We start from the raw sequence: 22799 nt of genomic DNA, 5'->3' as shown, positions 1-22799 counted from the left end.
TAAGCCTTTTGGTTCTTTATTATATATATATATAGAATTATGAGTGCTACTTATAATTCTTCCCAACTTTGCATCATCAGCAAACAACTGAAGATCCATAGTCAGTCCACATGATATATCGTTTACAAACAAGTTAAACAGCTGGAGGCACAAGAACAGAACCATGGGGCATGCCACTGGTTACCCTTCTTTTTTGAGACACTGTTCCATCATACACAAACCTTCTGGTATCATTCAGAGAGCCAATCTATTATCCATCTAACCAATATACTGTCTATTCTCATCCTCTGCAGCTTGTACACCAACTTGTGATAATATATCAAATTCTTTTGCAGAGTCTAAGAATATTGCTGTATATGATTCCCCCTTATATAACACACCCATCACCTTATAAAATGCAAGTAAATCACTGAAACAAGACCTAAACTTTACAAATCCATGCCGAACTTCATAAAGGATGCCAAGTCCATCAACCCAATTCTGTATTCCATTCCTTATCAATCTCTCCAACATCTTGACCACCACTGGAGGTATACAGATGGGCCTATAGTTGGATACTTGTGTATTAGAACCATGATTGTTGAGTGGAACTATTTTGCTTCTTCTTTCCACTCCTTAGAACCCCATCCACTGCAAGACTTTCATTAAATAACCAGGTCAAGGGCATAACCAACTGTGGTGCACATTCCTTAAGCATACATAGTGATGTGTCATCCATTCCCACAGCCTTATTCACATCTAACCCAACCAACATCTGATACACCTCTGTTTCTTTCACTTCCAATTCTCACTTCCAATATATAGAAGAGAGGCAAGACAATACTTGCCTCTCTTCTATATATTGTACTGGATAATTTATACCAGTATGATATACACTGATAAAGTGCTCGTTCAATAATTCCACTATATCCTTTGCAGCTGTTAGTCTACTGCCATGACTATCCACCAATGTTAGTCTGCCATAATTATTCTTCCACTTGCTTGCCATGTAGCGGAAAAATCCCCCCGAGTTCACCTTGGCCTGACCAACCAATCTCCTCTCATACTGCACCTTTTCTTTCTTTACCATGCTTGTCACTTTTCTAGCCTGCACCTTATACTTTTCATGGATCTGATCACCACCACCTGTCTTGTATCTGCTCCAAACATTTTCTTTGCCAGCACAGCTTGCTTGATTTCACTGTTCATCTATTTTACTCCCACCCTATTTACTCGCTTAACCATCGGTATGCAATCATACACTGCTTTTGTCAGATACTGCCTTATGAGTTTCCATGCATTTTGAACATCTTTTCCGCTCAGCTCATCTACCCAAGGTACTGATGTTAACTGATTACAGAGCTTCCTATAATCTGCTTTATACTTCTACATATCTATTTTTGGCAGTGACCTTTTCTTGTTTCATCACTTCCCAAACAAGTACTTCATCATCACTCTCACCAATTGGTGGCATTGTCAACACCTCATTAACAACTACATCTTGTGAAGTTATCACTAAATCCAAAACATTAAAGCCTCTAGTTGCTTCAATCGCATGCTGCTTAAGATACTTATCTCTCAGAAATTCAACAAACTCGCTTTCCTTGTTCCCATACACTATGTCCTCTCTCCATATTCCTCTAATTAAAGTCTCCCTTCTATCTTAGAACCATACTTGTGGAGTGGTACTATTTTGCCTTCTTTCTGCTCCTTAGAAACCCTACTCACTGCAAGACTTTCATTAAATAACCAGGTCAAGGGCATAACCAACTGTGGTGCTCATTCCTTAAGCATACGTAGTGATATGTAATCTATTCCCACAGCCTTATTCACATCTAACCCAACCCAACTTTATCCAGTTAAAGAAACAGATTCATATCTAGTGATTTTTTATTATGATAATAAGTTTACCAATATTTTTATTTAGTATATTTATATCTTTAATATATAGAAATAATTGTCAGACATACAAAAATATTTTGGGAAAATTTGGAGAAAAGAGCAAAGCTAATAATAATGGCAAATATCTGTTGGATTTCTGCTCAGGACATGGACTGGTTATTACTAACACCATGTTCCAACATAAAAATGTGCACAAATTCACATGGAGAGAAGAGGCAAGGAATAAGAAAAGTCTCATTGACTATGTTATTGTTGATAGTGACGTTTTCTCCCTGGTGCAGGATACCAGAGTGTACAGAGGATTTGAAATTGGAAGTGATCACTATTTAGTTTTGAGCAGGATAAAATTGAATTTCATATTGAAAAGAATAACATGTAAGAAAGTTTTAAAGTGAATAAAAGTTGAGCAGCTCTCAGATATGAACTGTAGACTAAAATAGATGAAGATTATTGAAGAAAAAATGAAAGAATTTGAGAACAGGAATCAAACCTTGGAGATTCAGTGGCAAGCCTTGAAGAAAGCCCTGATTGAGTCAGCTAGAGAGGCATGTGGTGAAGTTGTCTACAAGAATAGAAAAATTAGAACTCCATGGTGGACACAGGAAGTTAAAGAGACAGTGAAGGAAAAGAAGAAAGCATATCAAAAGTTCCTGGCAAATAAGTCAGCTTGTGCTCTTAGAGAATACAGAGACAAATGTAAGAAAGTTAAACACTGTGTAAAACTAGCTAAACAAAAGTTATGGGAGGACTTTGGCAAGAATATAGAAAATAAATATCAAGAAGGTGGCAAAATATTCTGGAGGTTGTTGAAGAAGCTTAGAAATGGAGGATAGAGTGCTGTAAAAGGAGGTTAGAGATGATAAAGGTGACATGAAAACAGGAGAAAAAGATATCCTTGAAATATGGAGTAATTAGTTTGAAAAACTGCTAAATGAAACAAGCAGTGATGACAGCACAGTGTTAAAAAACACTGACCAGGCATGCAGTCAGGAATACATATCCATACTTGAAGTAGAAAAAGCCATCAAAGGCTTGAAATGTGGAAAGGCAGCAGGAGTAGATGATATTCGACCAGAAATGCTGAAGTATGGTGGTATAAGAATCTTACAGTGGCTGCACTATATAGTTCAGAAAGCCTGGACAGAGGGACGAATTCCTGATGATTGGAGTAGAGCTCTCATAGTACCCATATATAAAAAGGGAAATAAAACTGAATGTGAGAATTACAGAAGTATTTCCCTACTGAGTGTTCCTGGCAAGATTTATGCAAGTATACTTGAGAAACGGTTGAGAAGAATTGTGGAAGAAAAGCTTGGTGAAGAACAAGCTGGATTCCGGCCAAATTGAGGATGTCAGGATCAGATCTTCACTTTACGACAAATAGTCGAGAAAGCATGGGAATATAACAAAGATCTGTATTTAAGTTTTGTCGATTTGGAAAAGGCATATGACAAGGTGTCAAGAGAGAAGCTATTAAATACCCTACAGTTATATGGTGTCAATGGGGCATTATATCGAGCAATACTTAGTCTTTATTTGAGTTGTAAGTCAGCAGTTAGAATTGAAGGAAGTACAGGAAGATGGTTTAATGTTAAATCTGGTATGAGACAAGGATGTACATTATCCCCTCTGTTATTCATTATCTATATGGATCACATTATGAAGTAAAGTGGTATTAAACATGATATCAAAATTGGAGATGTTAATGTTAGCTCTTTGCTTTATGCGGACGATGTTATACTTATCAATAAATCCTATGAGTCTGCAAAATTCCTTGACTAAATTGAATAACTGTTGTAATAGATATGATATGAAGGTCAGCATTAAAAAGACAAAGACGATTAAAATAGGCAGAATCATTGAAAATGTTAACTGTGTTGTGAATGGAGAACCTGTGGAACAAGTAAAACATTTCAGCTACTTAGGCACGATTTTTAGTGAATATGGTAAATTAAATATAGAAATAGACAACAGAATCAGCAAAGCTGGTATAGTGGGAAGTCAGTTGAATAAATTCATATGGAATAAGAGAGAAATTAGTCAGAACACTAAATTAGCTGTTTACAAGACAGTGTTCAAACCAGTTTTAACTTATGGATCTGAGAGTTGGGTCAGAAGTAAAACACTTGACCAAAGACTAGAGACCGTAGATATGAGAGTCCTGAGAAAGATTAGAGCCATGAACAGATGACATCAACGGCAATATCATATTAAAAATGAGGATATTAGGAAAGAACTTGACATTGTCAGCATCCAGGAATGTGCTAGCAGAGCTAATCTCAGGTGGTATGGTCACTTAAACAGAATGGGCGAAGAAAGATTAGCAAAACAAGTGTTCTCTGCCAGGTTGGCAGGAAAACGACCCAGAGGAAGACCAAGATACAGGTGGATTGATAAGGTACGAAGTGCCTTAGACGATAGAAATATAAGATCTGATAATGTTGGAGTCTTGAGAAGTAACAGACTGATTTGGAGAAAAATTGTGGATAAGAAGTTGGTAATGATGTAATTTTTTTCATGTAGTACTATCATATCCTGTACACCCCTTGAGGGTACATGGCAGGAATTTGATGATGATATTTAGAAATCAATAACATCAGTGTAATTATGATGAGTATGGATGTAACAGTGTGTGTGTGTGTGTGTGTGTGTGTGTGTGTGTGTGTGTGTGTGTGTGTGTGTGTCTCTCTCTCTCACAAGTGCTATGTATACAATTGAGCCTTATGGATAAATTTTCATAAAAGGACACATAAACTTTACATTGGAAGAATAAATTTTATGAATACCTGTTAAAATTAGTTTCACTTTCATCTGTTCAAAATGAAAGGATTATTTTTTAAGAACAAAGGAGAAACCAGAATCGCTTATCTCATTTACACTTAATAAGCATTGGTTTTTCCCCCCCCCCCCCCTTTCTCTGAACAGTTGGTCATGGAAATTTAGTTAGGTTAAATTCCCATAAATAATAATAATTGCATCATATCTTGAATGTGATTGTTTCTTCTTTAATGTCTCCTTTAAACATATATTAGTTCCTCTTCTGTTTCCTTGGAAATACAACACAAAGGTGATTTTGAAGCTCCTTCATTTTCTTCTGGAGCTTTAAGCACACACACTCACACAAAAAGGTCAATTTCTTCCATGTTTAAACCATGTATCTATCTAGAACAAGTGTGTACTGTTGAATGCATTTTAAAGTGTCTGTCTGTTACTTCAGAAAAACTTATGTATTGCCTTCCTAACAGTTTTATCCACATTTCAACTTAGTTCCGTTGAAAGAAAATTTATCAGCTAATTTGAGAAAAATGTGCTTCCCACTTTTTCTGACTGACTTTTTTCCTGAAATTTCCATCTTTCAGAAATATTCTCTTCTAATCCAGAGCTATTCTCTCTCTCTCACCATATTCAGCTTTCTTTAAATATCCTTTGATTCTCCTTTTTTACTTCCTTTTTATTGTATTTTTCTCCAAAACTAACAATTTCCAGAATGTATACTGTTCTAATCAGAGCTGCTGTCTCTCATTCACTATATTCAATTTTCTATGTTCAGGAATTATGTAACCTCTTTGTGCAAGCGTGCTACTCCTTGGCAGGGCAAAATAATATGGTGCTGATAACAAAAACAAAACCAGCTAGTCATTTCAAAACCCATGTTCCAAACTAAAGATGTGCACAAATTCACATAGAGAGAGAGGACACAAGAAATAAGAAGAGTTGGGTGGAAAGGAGATCAATGCTGCTTGGGTGATATTCAAGAACTATCTTGTAGATACAATGTCTAAATGTATTCCAAATATCAGAAGGTTAAATAAGGTAGGTGTGAAATGGATTGATGAAGAGATTAAGCAGGCAATACAGAGAAAAAAGGCATTATGGAGGCAACATAAGAAGTGTTGTAATAATCAACTCCATGAGAAATACAAAGAACAGGCAAGGAAGGTGATTTGGTTTGTAAAAGTAACAAAAATTCAGTATGAGCAGCAGTTAGCTAGTGAACCAAAAAAAAAATCCTAGAGAGTTTGTATTCAATATGTAGCCAACAATAAAAAAAGAAAAGAAAAGAAAGAAAGATATATGGTAGGATGGCATTGATTGGAGAAAATGGTACAAAGACAAGTGCAGTGATGGATATAGTTGTGATGTTTAATGAGCAGTTCATAAAGGTTTTTCATCCTTGTGAATGTGACATAATGGAGGGTTTGTGAGCAGTGAATGATGAGGAAGAGAGATTGACTGTGAGTGAGAAAGAAGTATATAGGAAATTAAGCATACTTAGTGTCAATATGTTATATGTCTTGATGTTATATCTTGAAGGAATGTGCTAGGGAGTTGATGTCAGCCTTGACATATTGAGTCTTACATTGGGTCAAGTTCCAAAGGAGTAGAAAGAAGACAAGGTTGTATCCTTCATAAAGGAGGTGACAAAACTCAAGTATCCAATAATAGTCTAATCTGTGTGTCAGGTGTTGTGGTTAAAGTGTTAGAGAGACTGGTGAGAGCCAAGATCCAGAATGGGGTTGACAATAGTATTATCTTTGATAGACAGCATGGATTTGCTAAAGGGAGGTCATGTTTTAGTAATCTGCTTACTTATTACAATAAGGTAACAGCAGCATTGGACATGGGAAATGAATACACAGTAGTATACTTAGACTTTGCAAAGGATTTTGATATATTGCGATAAGTTAATATTATTCCATACTGAAATGTCTCTCTTCATAGTTTTCTGTACATTAATTCCTTGACTATGTCCTTAGGAAATTTGTAACTTTTGCCAAAAACATTGCAATTTAATTTGTATGAAATTTATAACACATTTTTTATGTAATATAATTTATTAATATTTTCCTGCACTAAATTTATATCCACATTTGGCTGTAGTCATGAGAACTTTTTCATATACAGGTAAAAATGTAGTTTGTCCTTAGCTTCTGGACACCAGTGTGTGTGTGTGTGTGTGTGTGTGTGTGTGTGTGTGTGTGTGTGTGTGCGCGCGCGCATATATCAATGATATAGTTCATGGTGTGAACGGAGATATTCAGTTGTTTGCTGATGATGCTAAATTAGGAACAATGTCAGAAGTTCTAATGTATTTTTATTACAAGAAGATTTGAATAGGTTGGTGCTTTTGTCTGAAGAATAGGAGGTATCATTTCATTGTTGCAAGTTGGGGGGGGGGGGTGGGGGGGGGGGGGGGTGGGGGGGGGGGGGGGTGGGGGGGGGGGGGGGTGGGGGGGGGGGGGGGTGGGGGGGGGGGGGGGTGGGGGGGGGGGGGGGTGGGGGGGGGGGGGGGTGGGGGGGGGGGGGGGTGGGGGGGGGGGGGGGTGGGGGGGGGGGGGGGTGGGGGGGGGGGGGGGTGGGGGGGGGGGGGGGTGGGGGGGGGGGGGGGTGGGGGGGGGGGGGGGTGGGGGGGGGGGGGGGTGGGGGGGGGGGGGGGTGGGGGGGGGGGGGGGTGGGGGGGGGGGGGGGTGGGGGGGGGGGGGGGTGGGGGGGGGGGGGGGTGGGGGGGGGGGGGGGTGGGGGGGGGGGGGGGTGGGGGGGGGGGGGGGTGGGGGGGGGGGGGGGTGGGGGGGGGGGGGGGTGGGGGGGGGGGGGGGTGGGGGGGGGGGGGGGTGGGGGGGGGGGGGGGTGGGGGGGGGGGGGGGTGGGGGGGGGGGGGGGTGGGGGGACTGGATTCCTTGGAGATGAGGAGGCTGTGGAGAGGGTTCAGAGAAGAGTGACCAAGTTGGTGAGTGATATAAAAAATGCTCCCTACATTGATAGATTGAGAGCTTGTGGATTGCAGAGATTGGCTGATAGGCGAAGAAGAGGGGATATGATAGAAACATTCAAATTACTAAAAGGTTTTTATAGGATTGATGCAGGGGAAATGTTTCAGCTGTGTGATAGTGATGGAAGAACAAGAGGTCATCTCTGGAAATTAAAGAAGAGTGTGGTTAACAAAGGTGTCAGAACAAGGTTTTTTGCCTGGAGGGTGGTGAATGAGTGGAATTCATTGCCTGACTTTGTTGTGAGCTCTTCATCTGTAAATGAATTCAAGAAGAGATATGACAGATATTGTTTTGCTAGTTTGGGTCTCCCGCGATGAGTCTACTGACTCCATGGAGATACCCGTAATAATAATAATAATAATAATAATAATAGTTCAGAAAGCCTGGACAGAGGGACGAATTCCTGATGATTGGAGTAGAGCTCTCATAGTACCCATATATAAAAAGGGAAATAAAACTGAATGTGAGAATTACAGAAGTATTTCCCTACTGAGTGTTCCTGGCAAGATTTATGCAAGTATACTTGAGAAACGGTTGAGAAGAATTGTGGAAGAAAAGCTTGGTGAAGAACAAGCTGGATTCCGGCCAAATTGAGGATGTCAGGATCAGATCTTCACTTTACGACAAATAGTCGAGAAAGCATGGGAATATAACAAAGATCTGTATTTAAGTTTTGTCGATTTGGAAAAGGCATATGACAAGGTGTCAAGAGAGAAGCTATTAAATACCCTACAGTTATATGGTGTCAATGGGGCATTATATCGAGCAATACTTAGTCTTTATTTGAGTTGTAAGTCAGCAGTTAGAATTGAAGGAAGTACAGGAAGATGGTTTAATGTTAAATCTGGTATGAGACAAGGATGTACATTATCCCCTCTGTTATTCATTATCTATATGGATCACATTATGAAGTAAAGTGGTATTAAACATGATATCAAAATTGGAGATGTTAATGTTAGCTCTTTGCTTTATGCGGACGATGTTATACTTATCAATAAATCCTATGAGTCTGCAAAATTCCTTGACTAAATTGAATAACTGTTGTAATAGATATGATATGAAGGTCAGCATTAAAAAGACAAAGACGATTAAAATAGGCAGAATCATTGAAAATGTTAACTGTGTTGTGAATGGAGAACCTGTGGAACAAGTAAAACATTTCAGCTACTTAGGCACGATTTTTAGTGAATATGGTAAATTAAATATAGAAATAGACAACAGAATCAGCAAAGCTGGTATAGTGGGAAGTCAGTTGAATAAATTCATATGGAATAAGAGAGAAATTAGTCAGAACACTAAATTAGCTGTTTACAAGACAGTGTTCAAACCAGTTTTAACTTATGGATCTGAGAGTTGGGTCAGAAGTAAAACACTTGACCAAAGACTAGAGACCGTAGATATGAGAGTCCTGAGAAAGATTATAGGCATGAACAGATGACATCAACGGCAATATCATATTAAAAATGAGGATATTAGGAAAGAACTTGACATTGTCAGCATCCAGGAATGTGCTAGCAGAGCTAATCTCAGGTGGTATGGTCACTTAAACAGAATGGGCGAAGAAAGATTAGCAAAACAAGTGTTCTCTGCCAGGTTGGCAGGAAAACGACCCAGAGGAAGACCAAGATACAGGTGGATTGATAAGGTACGAAGTGCCTTAGACGATAGAAATATAAGATCTGATAATGTTGGAGTCTTGAGAAGTAACAGACTGATTTGGAGAAAAATTGTGGATAAGAAGTTGGTAATGATGTAATTTTTTTCATGTAGTACTATCATATCCTGTACACCCCTTGAGGGTACATGGCAGGAATTTGATGATGATATTTAGAAATCAATAACATCAGTGTAATTATGATGAGTATGGATGTAACAGTGTGTGTGTGTGTGTGTGTGTGTGTGTGTGTGTGTGTGTGTGTGTCTCTCTCACAAGTGCTATGTATACAATTGAGCCTTATGGATAAATTTTCATAAAAGGACACATAAACTTTACATTGGAAGAATAAATTTTATGAATACCTGTTAAAATTAGTTTCACTTTCATCTGTTCAAAATGAAAGGATTATTTTTTAAGAACAAAGGAGAAACCAGAATCGCTTATCTCATTTACACTTAATAAGCATTGGTTTTTCCCCCCCCCCCCTTTCTCTGAACAGTTGGTCATGGAAATTTAGTTAGGTTAAATTCCCATAAATAATAATAATTGCATCATATCTTGAATGTGATTGTTTCTTCTTTAATGTCTCCTTTAAACATATATTAGTTCCTCTTCTGTTTCCTTGGAAATACAACACAAAGGTGATTTTGAAGCTCCTTCATTTTCTTCTGGAGCTTTAAGCACACACACTCACACAAAAAGGTCAATTTCTTCCATGTTTAAACCATGTATCTATCTAGAACAAGTGTGTACTGTTGAATGCATTTTAAAGTGTCTGTCTGTTACTTCAGAAAAACTTATGTATTGCCTTCCTAACAGTTTTATCCACATTTCAACTTAGTTCCGTTGAAAGAAAATTTATCAGCTAATTTGAGAAAAATGTGCTTCCCACTTTTTCTGACTGACTTTTTTCCTGAAATTTCCATCTTTCAGAAATATTCTCTTCTAATCCAGAGCTATTCTCTCTCTCTCACCATATTCAGCTTTCTTTAAATATCCTTTGATTCTCCTTTTTTACTTCCTTTTTATTGTATTTTTCTCCAAAACTAACAATTTCCAGAATGTATACTGTTCTAATCAGAGCTGCTGTCTCTCATTCACTATATTCAATTTTCTATGTTCAGGAATTATGTAACCTCTTTGTGCAAGCGTGCTACTCCTTGGCAGGGCAAAATAATATGGTGCTGATAACAAAAACAAAACCAGCTAGTCATTTCAAAACCCATGTTCCAAACTAAAGATGTGCACAAATTCACATAGAGAGAGAGGACACAAGAAATAAGAAGAGTTGGGTGGAAAGGAGATCAATGCTGCTTGGGTGATATTCAAGAACTATCTTGTAGATACAATGTCTAAATGTATTCCAAATATCAGAAGGTTAAATAAGGTAGGTGTGAAATGGATTGATGAAGAGATTAAGCAGGCAATACAGAGAAAAAAGGCATTATGGAGGCAACATAAGAAGTGTTGTAATAATCAACTCCATGAGAAATACAAAGAACAGGCAAGGAAGGTGATTTGGTTTGTAAAAGTAACAAAAATTCAGTATGAGCAGCAGTTAGCTAGTGAACCAAAAAAAAAATCCTAGAGAGTTTGTATTCAATATGTAGCCAACAATAAAAAAAGAAAAGAAAAGAAAGAAAGATATATGGTAGGATGGCATTGATTGGAGAAAATGGTACAAAGACAAGTGCAGTGATGGATATAGTTGTGATATTTAATGAGCAGTTCATAAAGGTTTTTCATCCTTGTGAATGTGACATAATGGAGGGTTTGTGAGCAGTGAATGATGAGGAAGAGAGATTGACTGTGAGTGAGAAAGAAGTATATAGGAAATTAAGCATACTTAGTGTCAATATGTTATATGTCTTGATGTTATATCTTGAAGGAATGTGCTAGGGAGTTGATGTCAGCCTTGACATATTGAGTCTTGCATTGGGTCAAGTTCCAAAGGAGTAGAAAGAAGACAAGGTTGTATCCTTCATAAAGGAGGTGACAAAACTCAAGTATCCAATAATAGTCTAATCTGTGTGTCAGGTGTTGTGGTTAAAGTGTTAGAGAGACTGGTGAGAGCCAAGATCCAGAATGGGGTTGACAATAGTATTATCTTTGATAGACAGCATGGATTTGCTAAAGGGAGGTCATGTTTTAGTAATCTGCTTACTTATTACAATAAGGTAACAGCAGCATTGGACATGGGAAATGAATACACAGTAGTATACTTAGACTTTGCAAAGGATTTTGATATATTGCGATAAGTTAATATTATTCCATACTGAAATGTCTCTCTTCATAGTTTTCTGTACATTAATTCCTTGACTATGTCCTTAGGAAATTTGTAACTTTTGCCAAAAACATTGCAATTTAATTTGTATGAAATTTATAACACATTTTTTATGTAATATAATTTATTAATATTTTCCTGCACTAAATTTATATCCACATTTGGCTGTAGTCATGAGAACTTTTTCATATACAGGTAAAAATGTAGTTTGTCCTTAGCTTCTGGACACCAGTGTGTGTGTGTGTGTGTGTGTGTGTGTGTGTGTGTGTGTGTGTGTGTGCGCGCGCGCGTATATATCAATGATATAGTTCATGGTGTGAACGGAGATATTCAGTTGTTTGCTGATGATGCTAAATTAGGAACAATGTCAGAAGTTCTAATGTATTTTTATTACAAGAAGATTTGAATAGGTTGGTGCTTTTGTCTGAAGAATAGGAGGTATCATTTCATTGTTGCAAGTGTAAAGTTACACACTTTGGCCAGAAAAGAGTGAAAGAGATTTATCATAGTGGAGGAACTTTGCAAATAGGCATCTAGAGATGTATAAAATAAGCCTGTATAAAATAAGATGTGTATATAATAAGCTTATGACAGATAGGCATCTGAAGTTCAGGACATATTGCAAAAGTTGTAAGAGTTAATTGTTGCTGTAATGCCAAGAACACTGACATGCATGGATAAGGAAGTGATAGTTCCACTGTATAAGGCAATAATAATCAGGCCTCATTGAATTTCTGTGGACAGATCTGGTTACCTGACTATATTGGTGATATAGAAATGTGAGGATGGGGTCTGGAAAGTTCTGATAATATCATTTTTGTTCTAGATGTGTAAAGCAACTAATATAACCACAAGAAAGAACATATCTTAAAATCCCTCCTTCCCCATATTGGAAAGAGTGCACAGGCAAATAACCAAAACTGTCTCATGACTCTGGAATATAGATTGAGGTGGTGGTCTAGTCTTCAGAACCTGGCAGATAGGAGGAGAGGTAATATGATTGACAAACCTAAGTTGGTGAGAGGAGCCTATGAAATATATACAGAGAATTATTGCATAGGATAATGGGTGATGCAAGAATGGGAGGTCATCCCTGAAACTGTACAAAGGTCATGTGAGTTAGGAAGTAAAAAGTTTTTGCTTGGCAGGTAGTTAATGAATAGAATGTGCATTACCAGAGTGGGTGGTGAGTGTTCAAACACTAAATGTATTCAATGCGAGGTATATTAGTTATTGTGGAATGTGAGTGTTTAGCCTCTATGATTAGTCTTCAGACTCTATAGAGGCTTGGAAGTAATGCTAATATACAACTTGTTCATCACATTACAAAAACTTGCTATGCCATTTTTATAAGTTTTTGTTATGTGATGAACATGACAAAAATTCACATACACTTTATGTGCTTTTTTGTCATGAGGCTACCAACTCATTTAACAGTGCCGTTAATTTAAATGGCAAATATAATGGCAGTTATGCACACTTAGTAATAGTATGCATAACCTCCTTAGTAGTAATTTAGGTTTGCATTGGTTTAATAACTTTTTAGTTAGTAGTATTTATAAGATCTGAGGATTCCCTGAAACTTGAGAACAACGTGTATAAATGAAGGCATACAAATCTTACCATGTGAAACTGTTTACTAATGTGGATTATATTGAAATTCATAATTTAATGATATAATTAACACATACTGAAAATAGTGTCTTTTATGTTTTTTTGTTTTTTTTTTCTCTTCAGAAAGCTATTCAAAGTTCAAATGTGATGTACACAGACTATTTCCTGTTGTATTTGATACCAAACATATTGCCTTGGGGATAAAAAAGGTATGTCTTGAAATACTTTGAAACTTTCCTTAAAATTCTGTATAGGTTTATGAAATATTGTAAAATATAAAAAAGAAAAAGAAAGTAAAAAGTTTTTGCTTGGCAGGTGGTTAATGAATAGAATGTGCATTACCAGAGTGGATGGTGAGTGCTCAAACACTAAATGTATTCAATGCAATATATTAGTTATTATTAGTTATTATTAATTCAATATATTAGTTATTGTGGTATGTGAGTGTTTAGCCTCTGTGATTAGTCTGAAGACTAATCACAGAGGCTAAACACTCCCTTAGTCTTCAGACTAATCACAGAGGCTAAACACAGAGACTTGGAAGTAATACTAATATACAACATGTTCATCACATAACAAAAACTGTGTTACTCTGAGTTGTACATGTATATAAACAAACATGAACTTTAAATGTAATTTTTCTGACACACACTTTTTTTTTTTTATCATCATCATGCCAGTCCTTCTTTATGATGTCATGAAACTCATTGAAGGACCACAACTACAGCAGTGATATTTGCAGTCTTGTTTGGTTGCTGTCTGTTGTTTTAATAATACAGGGTATTATTACCAGAGACTTCCAGGGAGTCTGGAACTCAAGGGTAGCAACATATCACCTACACCAGCTGTCATACCTTTTCTTGAATTTATTCATGCTGCTTGTACTTACCACCTCCAAAACCATGCCATTCCAATCATGTATTGCTCTCAGAGAGAGAAAAATCTAGCTCTCACTCCTTTCTCTACTCTATTCATTCTGGACTTCCATCCATGGAAGTCCAGAATGAATAGAGTAATAGTCCAGCTCTCTCATCATTCATAAAATGAAAAATTCCAAGTGCTGTTATCCTATATGACCCTTTCAGAAGTTTGAAGATCTCTATCATATTACCCTTTTTTTCTCCTTTGCTAGCATCTGCAGTCCACAAATTCCCAGTCTTTCCTCATAATTTACATTCTGCAGTCCCAGTATTATTTTTTGCAGCCTTTCCACTTCAGCTTCATCATCACACCAAGAGACAAGATCTGTGCACAGTAGTCCAGGTGAGTTGTGTCGAGGTGGGCATAGTGACTTCTTTCATTTTTACGTGTCACTGTTTATTTCAGAATTGCAATTATACTCTGAGTTGTGTATGCAATCTTTGATATATAAATCCTAAACTTCAACGTCCTGTCTACTAGAAATCCAAGATCCCTAGCCTGATCAGTTTCTTCTAATATATTCCCACCAATGTTATTCACAAATACTCCTTTGGATATCGTATCACCCAAACTGCATTACCTTACATTTACTAACGTTGAACTGATAGCCATTTTCACATGCTTAACATTTCCAGCTTATTCAAATCATTCTACAAGTGCTGCATATCAATTTCATTCCTGATTATTCTGCCATTTGTTACATCATCATCATCATCAGCAAATAGCTGTATTCTCCTGTCAAATCTTCCCAATAAATCATTAATGTAAATGACTGAATAAAATTGGACCAAGAACTGATTTTGGAGGGTACACCACAAGTCACATTAAATCTTGTAAACTCAAATCCCCATACACTACTTTGATATCTGTCTGTGAGCAATCCTCTTATCCAAGTTAATAGTTTATAATCATATCTCATATCCCACAACTTATGCAACAGCCTTCTATGCTGTATCCTGTCAAAAGTGCCTTAGCAAAGTTCAAAAGTATCATGGAGTATCCACTAGTGTCTCACTCAGTGGTAACATTAGTGTAAAATGTGTGCAAGCTACCCAAACTTAGTAAACCCATGCTGTTCATTACAAAGTAGATTCTCTATCAACACATTTCTTTATGTGAGTTCTTACAAACTTTTCAAAATCTTCACCACTATTGCACAGGTATTTAAGTCTGTAGTTAGATACATCACTCTTTATGCCACTCTTGTGCATTGGAATTATCATGCATCCTTTCCTCTGCTGAGACTCAAATAATACAAGCAGACTAAGGCACACAGCCAGTTCAGCTGAACACTTCTTTAATATTCTTGCTGATATCCCATTAGCAAGAATTAGCAACCATTGTCAAATTCATGTAAAAAAATCATGTAAAAAATTATTCAGCATTTGCACAGTATCTGTCATACTTTGCCTTGAACTCATTCACAGTCATGGCACCCACAACAGATTCTGGCAGCTTATTCCACTCATTCACTACTCTCCAAATAAAAAAACCTAGTTCTAACACTCTTGCTCAATTTCCATGTATGACCCCTAGTTCTCACACCATCACACCTGTTCTGCAAAGTTTCCTCTGAATTAATCTTGTAAAAACTCCTCAGTAATTTGAATGTCTCAATCATATCACCCCCTTTTCTGCCTATCAACCAGTTTCTGTAAACCACAAATCTTCAACCTATTCTTGTAAGGTTCATTCCATAGCTGGTCTGTGGAATTTTATGGAACATCCATACACATTTTATTCAACCTCTCTGATATCTCCTTCTTATACATTTGGATTTCATCATATGCTGTAGAGGTAGTATTGAGCTGCATGTTGCATACACTAGGTTGATAGCCCTTAGCAACATGGGTTACTCATTAATTGAATAATCTCTTCTGTATCTGCTACTTGCATACCATCTGTGTTCACTAGAGTATTACTGAGTACTACTTCCACATTCATTCATTCTTTTACTTGTTAAGGCCAGCTAAGTCTTCTGGCCCGTGCCTTATAATTTTCATAACTCACGTCATTCTTATGCGCACATGGTATTTGTTCTACTAATCTTTTTCTTAAGAATCTCTTGTGTAATAAGAGATTGCACATCATTTCACTCCTACTGTATTTATTCTTCAAACTCAGAGGACATATTCTAATATTGCATCAGTATTTATTTAATGCTTCCAGTGCATACGTTGCTAATATCCTTTCCATCTGAACAACCAATCCATGAGACCAGACCTGGTATTCTCCTTGGTTTGTTATAATTTTCTGCTTTTTAATTAATCATGTAACCATTCTCTGAATGGAACATCCATATACATAGCATTTCTGCAATCTGTATGTAATCACTATCACCAGCCGGAGGCAGAACAGTTACCTCATAAACTCAACCTCTCTCCAACACTATAATCACTCTAATACTCTCTAACCTTAAATTTGAATAGATGGACCAGAAAAGTAACAGAATGATACCAACCAGAAAGAAGACAAGAAGGAAGAAAAGTAACAGAATGATACCAACCAGAAGGAAGACAAAAACAAGATGGGAAGATGAAATAGAAAAACTGGCTGGAAAGAAATGGCAGAAGCAGAAGACCAGGAAAATTGGAAGATCATGGGAAGAAGCCTTCATTCAGCAGTGGATTGAAAATGGCTGAGGAAGAAGAAAAAAGAAGATTACTGAGTGATTTTTAAGCTGATTCAAACCATACAGTTTAAATTGGCCTTGAAAGTCATTCTGATCTTATGTTTTCAGCCTTTTCTGATCTTGCAAGTAGAGCATTCCCTTTTACAAACCCCCAGGAGTTTATAAGATACCATGCTCATGTGGTCTGACTTGCGTAGGGCAGACAAGCTGTGAATTTGAAGTGAGAAAGAAGGAACATGGAGGTGTTGAACATGAGCGAAAGGAAATGATTGGTCTGGTCCACCATACTTCATATACTAACCATACAGTAGACAGGGATGTTTCCACCATTCTGTATTATAAGTAAACTTTTACTCTAGACTTCTAGAAGAATCTATAACAATCCATTCATGCATATTTATCAGCAGGAACAAAGGACTTATATTAAATGACATCTGGAAATCTCTCATTAAATCTTTTAACATCTCATCAGTCTTGATCTAATGACAGCTAATGCATACCATGAAACTTTGCATTCTTGTTTAGGATGAATTTTATTTTTTTTTGTTCAATTTCTTCAATCTTGAACAATTTTGTAGCTGTCCGTTTTTATATGTTTTTTAATAGTAATTATAAACCCTGAAAAAAAAACACCAATTTTTTTGCATGAACAAAAATAGTTGTTATAAGTTTTAAATTTAATGGCAAATAAAAAAAAAATTAATTTTTAATCCATATGTTCTGTCATTTCCCATTCAAAAAATTTATGTTTGGTTCATTTTTCTCATATTGATGTACGTTTAGCAAACATTTCGATTAAGAGATATTGTGTGCGAGTTTATAACTTTGTAACATATGAGAATCAGAGCATACTTTATTAAAATAATAGTACTAAAATATATTTCAGTACAGTGGATGTCTAGTCCATGTGATTTTTCTTTAGAAAAGTTTAAACATTTTGAAAATCATTACGAAATCTAATTGATCATTATTTTCTGAGACATAGGAATTTTTTTCATTTGAAGCAAATGTAATTTCAGGCTGCTGTCAGTGCCAAGTATGCACTTGGGAGTAAAGCACTGAATCAACAAGATGCAACAGCTATAAACTAAATATTCATGGAAATGTTCCAAAAGAAAAATCACATGAATGGGCATCCATTGTCTTGAAATGTATTTTATAAGGATTAGTACTAATCCTTATACTAAATGCTGACTCCAATTAGTCAGGGAACAAATCTTCAGTTTTCCATTTGGTCTTTTGCAATATAATGAGATATATCATTCAGGTAGTACCAAAGTGAAAAACATTTGGGGAGGGTGGGGGGGGCAGAGTGCAGTAAATTCTATGGTTACATGTTACACATGAGACTCTCAATCAAGATATTGCACTCAAAGAAAACCAATAGATGTGTATCATGATCAACTTCAAAATACATTATAATTAGCAAGGACTTGCAAGTATTCTGGAAGCTCTATCAAAGTGATTAAGTTAAAAGAAGAAAATTTTACTGGCTCTTGAAAAACTGCAGAAATGTTTATATACAGATATGGAAGTCTGATATTTCTCTGGCTTACTAACTATGCATTGGACTGCTGGTATAAAGACCTTATATTTAGTAATGAGAACTAGTTTTATTAAAATAACAATAAACCTAACTAGTTTTGTAAGTCCTCTGACTTACATCATCAGGAGCAAAGGTCCTGTATTAATTAATTAAACTAGAAAGAATAATTAATTGCATATAAAAAATTATGAACTTCAACAGTCTACTAAGTGTAACAGAGTGAAAATCATTGAATTAATCAATGTACAGGTGACAGAACAAGAGCTAGTTATTTCTGTCACATTGTGGCATAATGCATGTCTTGTCTCAGGTCCGCAGATGTTAGATTTTTGATAAATGATGACAAACTTAGGTAGTATTAATCCTTGGTTTTGGTTACACTGTGCATGTAAGTTAGGGAGGGGGTCATGCAGTATTTCTGGAGTCTCCTTTCTTATACAGTTTCTTATTTTTTTTATACAGTTCCTTATTTTATTACAATCCTTTATATTTTTATTTTCTTATACAGTAGCGAACAAATTAATCCGAATATACATTTAAAAGAAAAATTTTAATTTTGCAAGAAAATAAGTACAAAAATTGAACTCCAACTTTACCTAATAATTTATATGTGCACCTCTGTTCCTGATAAGTTCATTAATTTGCTCAGGAATGGACTTTACCAACGTTGAACACATTTTTCTTATTTCTGCATCTTGAAACCATATTTCATAATGGATTGTATTAAGTCATCTTGTGTATCACAATTTAATTTTTCAAGTCTCCTTTTCACTGTGGCTCACAAATTTTCTATTGGGTTAATGTCAGGAGAGTTACTTGACCACTGAAGCAATTGGATGTTATGATTTTTGAGAAACTCGTTCACTTCTTTTGAAGTGTGGCATGGAGTGAGATCCTGTTGGTAGATGAGTTCTTTGTCTTTCTGGATCTGTGGGACCACTCTTTTCTCCATTTTTATGTATTATCACTTTTCATCCTACCATCAACAGGCACAAGATAAGTGATCCTGGACTGCCGTGTATAAAACAACCTAGAACATCTTTATAGCTGGGTGTTTAGGAGCTTGTTGAATGTGGGCAGGAAAAGTCTTCTTGGCCACTGATTTGAGAACATAGGGTACTTGTTATCCTTGAACAAAGAAATGGCTCTCATCTGAGAATATGATCTTTTCCACTTCTCAACAGTCAGGACAAAAGTGTACAGTCTCTGTACACTTTTGTCCACTGGAGCATCTTTTTCTGCATAGCCTTTGTCAACAGTTGTTTCTTTTTTTTTTGTCTGTAGGCAGTCCTCCCTGCAGTCTTCCAACAATCTTCAATGACTGTCATGTCAGAAACTAATGCCACTAGCTGCCAAGTCTCAAAGTCAGTCTACAGCAGACAATCTTGGATTTATGTTGCTCTTCCTAAAAAAGTAAATGATCTGGAGTAAGTGTAGTTTCCTTTTCCATCCATATTCTCCTTTTCTGTCAGGAGAAAGGGTACTTGTCTCCCTTAGCCTCTTTAAAATTGCATTAACAGTACCGAAACCAACACCACACTCATTGGCAATTTTCTTTGAGTCATGGGTCTTTGAGCTTTGAGTCATCTGTGCTGAGAAAGAGTACACATTTTTGAACACTTCCTTGGTGATGTATCTATTTTATGGTTAATAAAACAATATAAATGGTGTGAAAGTGGAAGGTATGAAGAGAAAGGTGACCAGCATGGCAAGGATAGCATAATCAGATTATGAGAAAAATCTAACCAAGCAGGCCAAAAGAAATCCCAAAGAGTTCTTTCATTATGTGGCAATTAAGAGGAAGAATGACTATGGAAGATTAACCTTAATCAGTGATGGTCACATGGCGATAAAATAGAGATAAAATAAAACAGAAGCAGATAAAATAATTGAGTTACTGGGTGACCACATTGCAAGGGTATATCATCCTAGTGAGATTATTTCTTTAATCTATGTGACAGACACTAATGTGGAAACAGGGGTGAATGAATTGGAGGTTCTTAAAATATTGCAGAATCTCAATGTAAATACAACTGTGGGATTAGATGGAATATCAGCTAGGGTTTTGCAAGAATGTGCAAGGGAACTGGCAATGCCTCTGATTACACTCTTTAATTTAAGTCTCAGCTCTGGTAGAGTTCCAAGGAAGTGGAAAGGGCAAAATAAGTAATTCCAATCAGTATTTCAGGCATGGTAGTTTAAGTACTAGAAAAATTGGTTAAAAAGAGAATTCAAGAATGGGTAGATAAAAATTTGATACTGTATTTGAGCCACCATGGCTTTGTGAAGGGCTGGTCATGCCTTTGTAATTTACTAACTTTTTTATAATACACTAACAGCTGAGTTGAGAAAATGGCTACCTGTGATGATTTTGATGGATTTTGCAAAGGCATATTACAGAATACCACATTTAACTCTGTTACACAAATTAGAACAAATGGTGATGGATAAGACACTGGTTAAGTGGATAAGAGGATGGCTGCTGGACAGATATCAAAAAGTGGTATATGGAGGGGCAGAATCGAGGTGAAAACAGGCAACTAGTGGTTGCCACAAGGTTCAGTGCTGAGATCATTGCTGTTTAATTTGTACATAAATGATATAGGAAATAACCTGAAAGGAAATATCAGTTGTTTTCAGATGACGATGAGTAATAGTTAATCAAGGTGATGTATAGAGCTTGCAGGATGATTTAAATAGGCTGTCAGTATGGACAAAAGATAATGGGTTAGTTTAACGTGGAGAAATATAAAGTTGTGCATTTTGGGATAAATAGAGCTGTTTATCACATTGATGGCACTGTACTCCAGGAAATAGATGAAGCTAGAGATTTAGGGATGGTGGTAGACAGACAGTTGAAGTTTAGAGGACATATTGCTAAAGTTGCTAAGGTAGCCCATAACATAGCTTTGCTGTTGAAGAACAATAGCAGGACTTAAGTTATTATTCTTGTTTATAAGGTCTTGATACACCCACATCTGGAATACTGTTCTCGGATCTGGTCCCCTATGTTTCTTGCGGATGAGGAAGCAGTGGAGAGGATTCAGAGGCGAGTGACCAAGGTGATGAGTAGCCTGTGGAATGTTCCCTATGAGGATAGATTTAGAGTGTTTGTGGATTGCAGAAGTTGGTTGATAGGAGAAAAAACAGGTAGATGATAGAAACATTTAAGTTGCTTAAAGAGTTTTATAGGATTGATGCAGGAGAAATGTTTCAGCACTTGGCTAGAGAGACCAGAACAAGGGGTCATCCCTGGCAGGTGAATAAAGGTGTTGTTAGTAGGAAGTGTGAGGACTAGATTTTTGCTTAGAGAGTAGTGAATGAGTGGAACAGGTTGCCAGAGTCTGTTGTTAGTGCTTTGTTTTTTGTTTTGTGAGTGCAGTGATTTTTATAGGTGGATGTGTAGACTTTGGTGCAAAAAACTAGAGATCTTGTGCATTGTGATAGAAACCACTTTAACATACTGTATTTTTTGCCTTATAAGACGTGCTTTTTTTTGCACCTAAAATTTATCTGAAAATTAGGATTCATCCTATAAGCCGAATGCATCTTGCACATCAATGTGTTTATTATGGATGCTCAGTTATGATGCATCATCATTTGTCTGTAACGTGTGATCAGTTTGAATAGTTGCACGGTCACGCATTTAAACTAGTAATCAATACATTATTATATTTAATTTTTTTTTTTTATAACCAATTGATTCTACGATCCTACATAGCTATACAATTACGTTTAAGCGTAAAATGTGTGATTGAGTACTCAAAAAAGAATGGCTATAGGGCAGCATAGCAGAACTTTGGCCTCTGCCTACAGAAAAAATGGTATGAACTCGGAGGAAACAAGAACAGCAATTATTATTATTATTACGTGACACCTCCAGGGAGTCCAAAAACTCATCGAGGGAGGGCACCTACTCTACAGCTCTCTGTCTTCACCACTCAATCTAACTACAACTACACCAATGCCATCTACTGCCCACTACTAATACTAGTATTTTCACAGACAATCACAAACATCCATGCCCATGGTGGGATTCGAACCTGCAGCCTTTTGGCTGGAGAGCAGACACGTTAACCACTCGGCCGACCAGGCCAGCAATTAATAGAAACAAATTCTATTAATTAAATATTTAGTAAATAAGGAATCATATTTTTAATGATTCACTGGCATATTTAAAGAGTTCCATGTTGATGCCATCCTCTCCTGGTGTCTTGTTATTCTTGAATGAATTTAAAGCTTCTTCCAGCTGTTTAAGATCTAGTTCTATATTATCATCATTAAGAATGGTATATGTTGGTTGGTAATCAACATGTGTTTTTTCTGTCCATAGCCCTTGGAAATATGTTGCCCAATATCTGTATTAATAGTAGTAATTCTTGCTGTTTCTTTTATATCTCTGTTTAAGTCAGGGTCTTCAACCTTTCAGACAGTGTAGTCCGCATTAAAAATTTCAGTGAAGCCCGAGGGCCACTAAGCTATAACTGCGGTAT

At 36.7% G+C, this 22799-nt stretch overlaps 1 protein-coding gene across 1 annotated transcript in view; it reads left to right on the top strand.

Annotated features, from left to right (window-relative positions):
• The window catches only part of LOC150108861 (pre-piRNA 3'-exonuclease trimmer-like), a 509147-nt gene that overhangs the window by 242293 nt on the left and 244055 nt on the right, over nucleotides 1–22799 (top strand). Inside the window, exon 14 of the mRNA XM_090403827.1 lies at nucleotides 13331–13416. Within this exon, the coding sequence (XP_090259953.1) occupies nucleotides 13331–13416 (86 nt within the window). The remainder of the gene's footprint in view (nucleotides 1–13330; nucleotides 13417–22799) is intronic.

The sequence above is a fragment of the Typopeltis vanoorti genome, chromosome 2, assembly GCF_054136105.1.
Source record: "Typopeltis vanoorti isolate ZY-2024b chromosome 2, IOZ_Tvanoo_1.0, whole genome shotgun sequence".
In the NCBI taxonomy this organism is placed as follows: Eukaryota; Metazoa; Arthropoda; class Arachnida; order Uropygi; family Thelyphonidae; genus Typopeltis; species Typopeltis vanoorti.
Note: the sequence above shows the minus strand (reverse complement) of the source record. Positions and strands in the feature narration are given on the sequence as shown.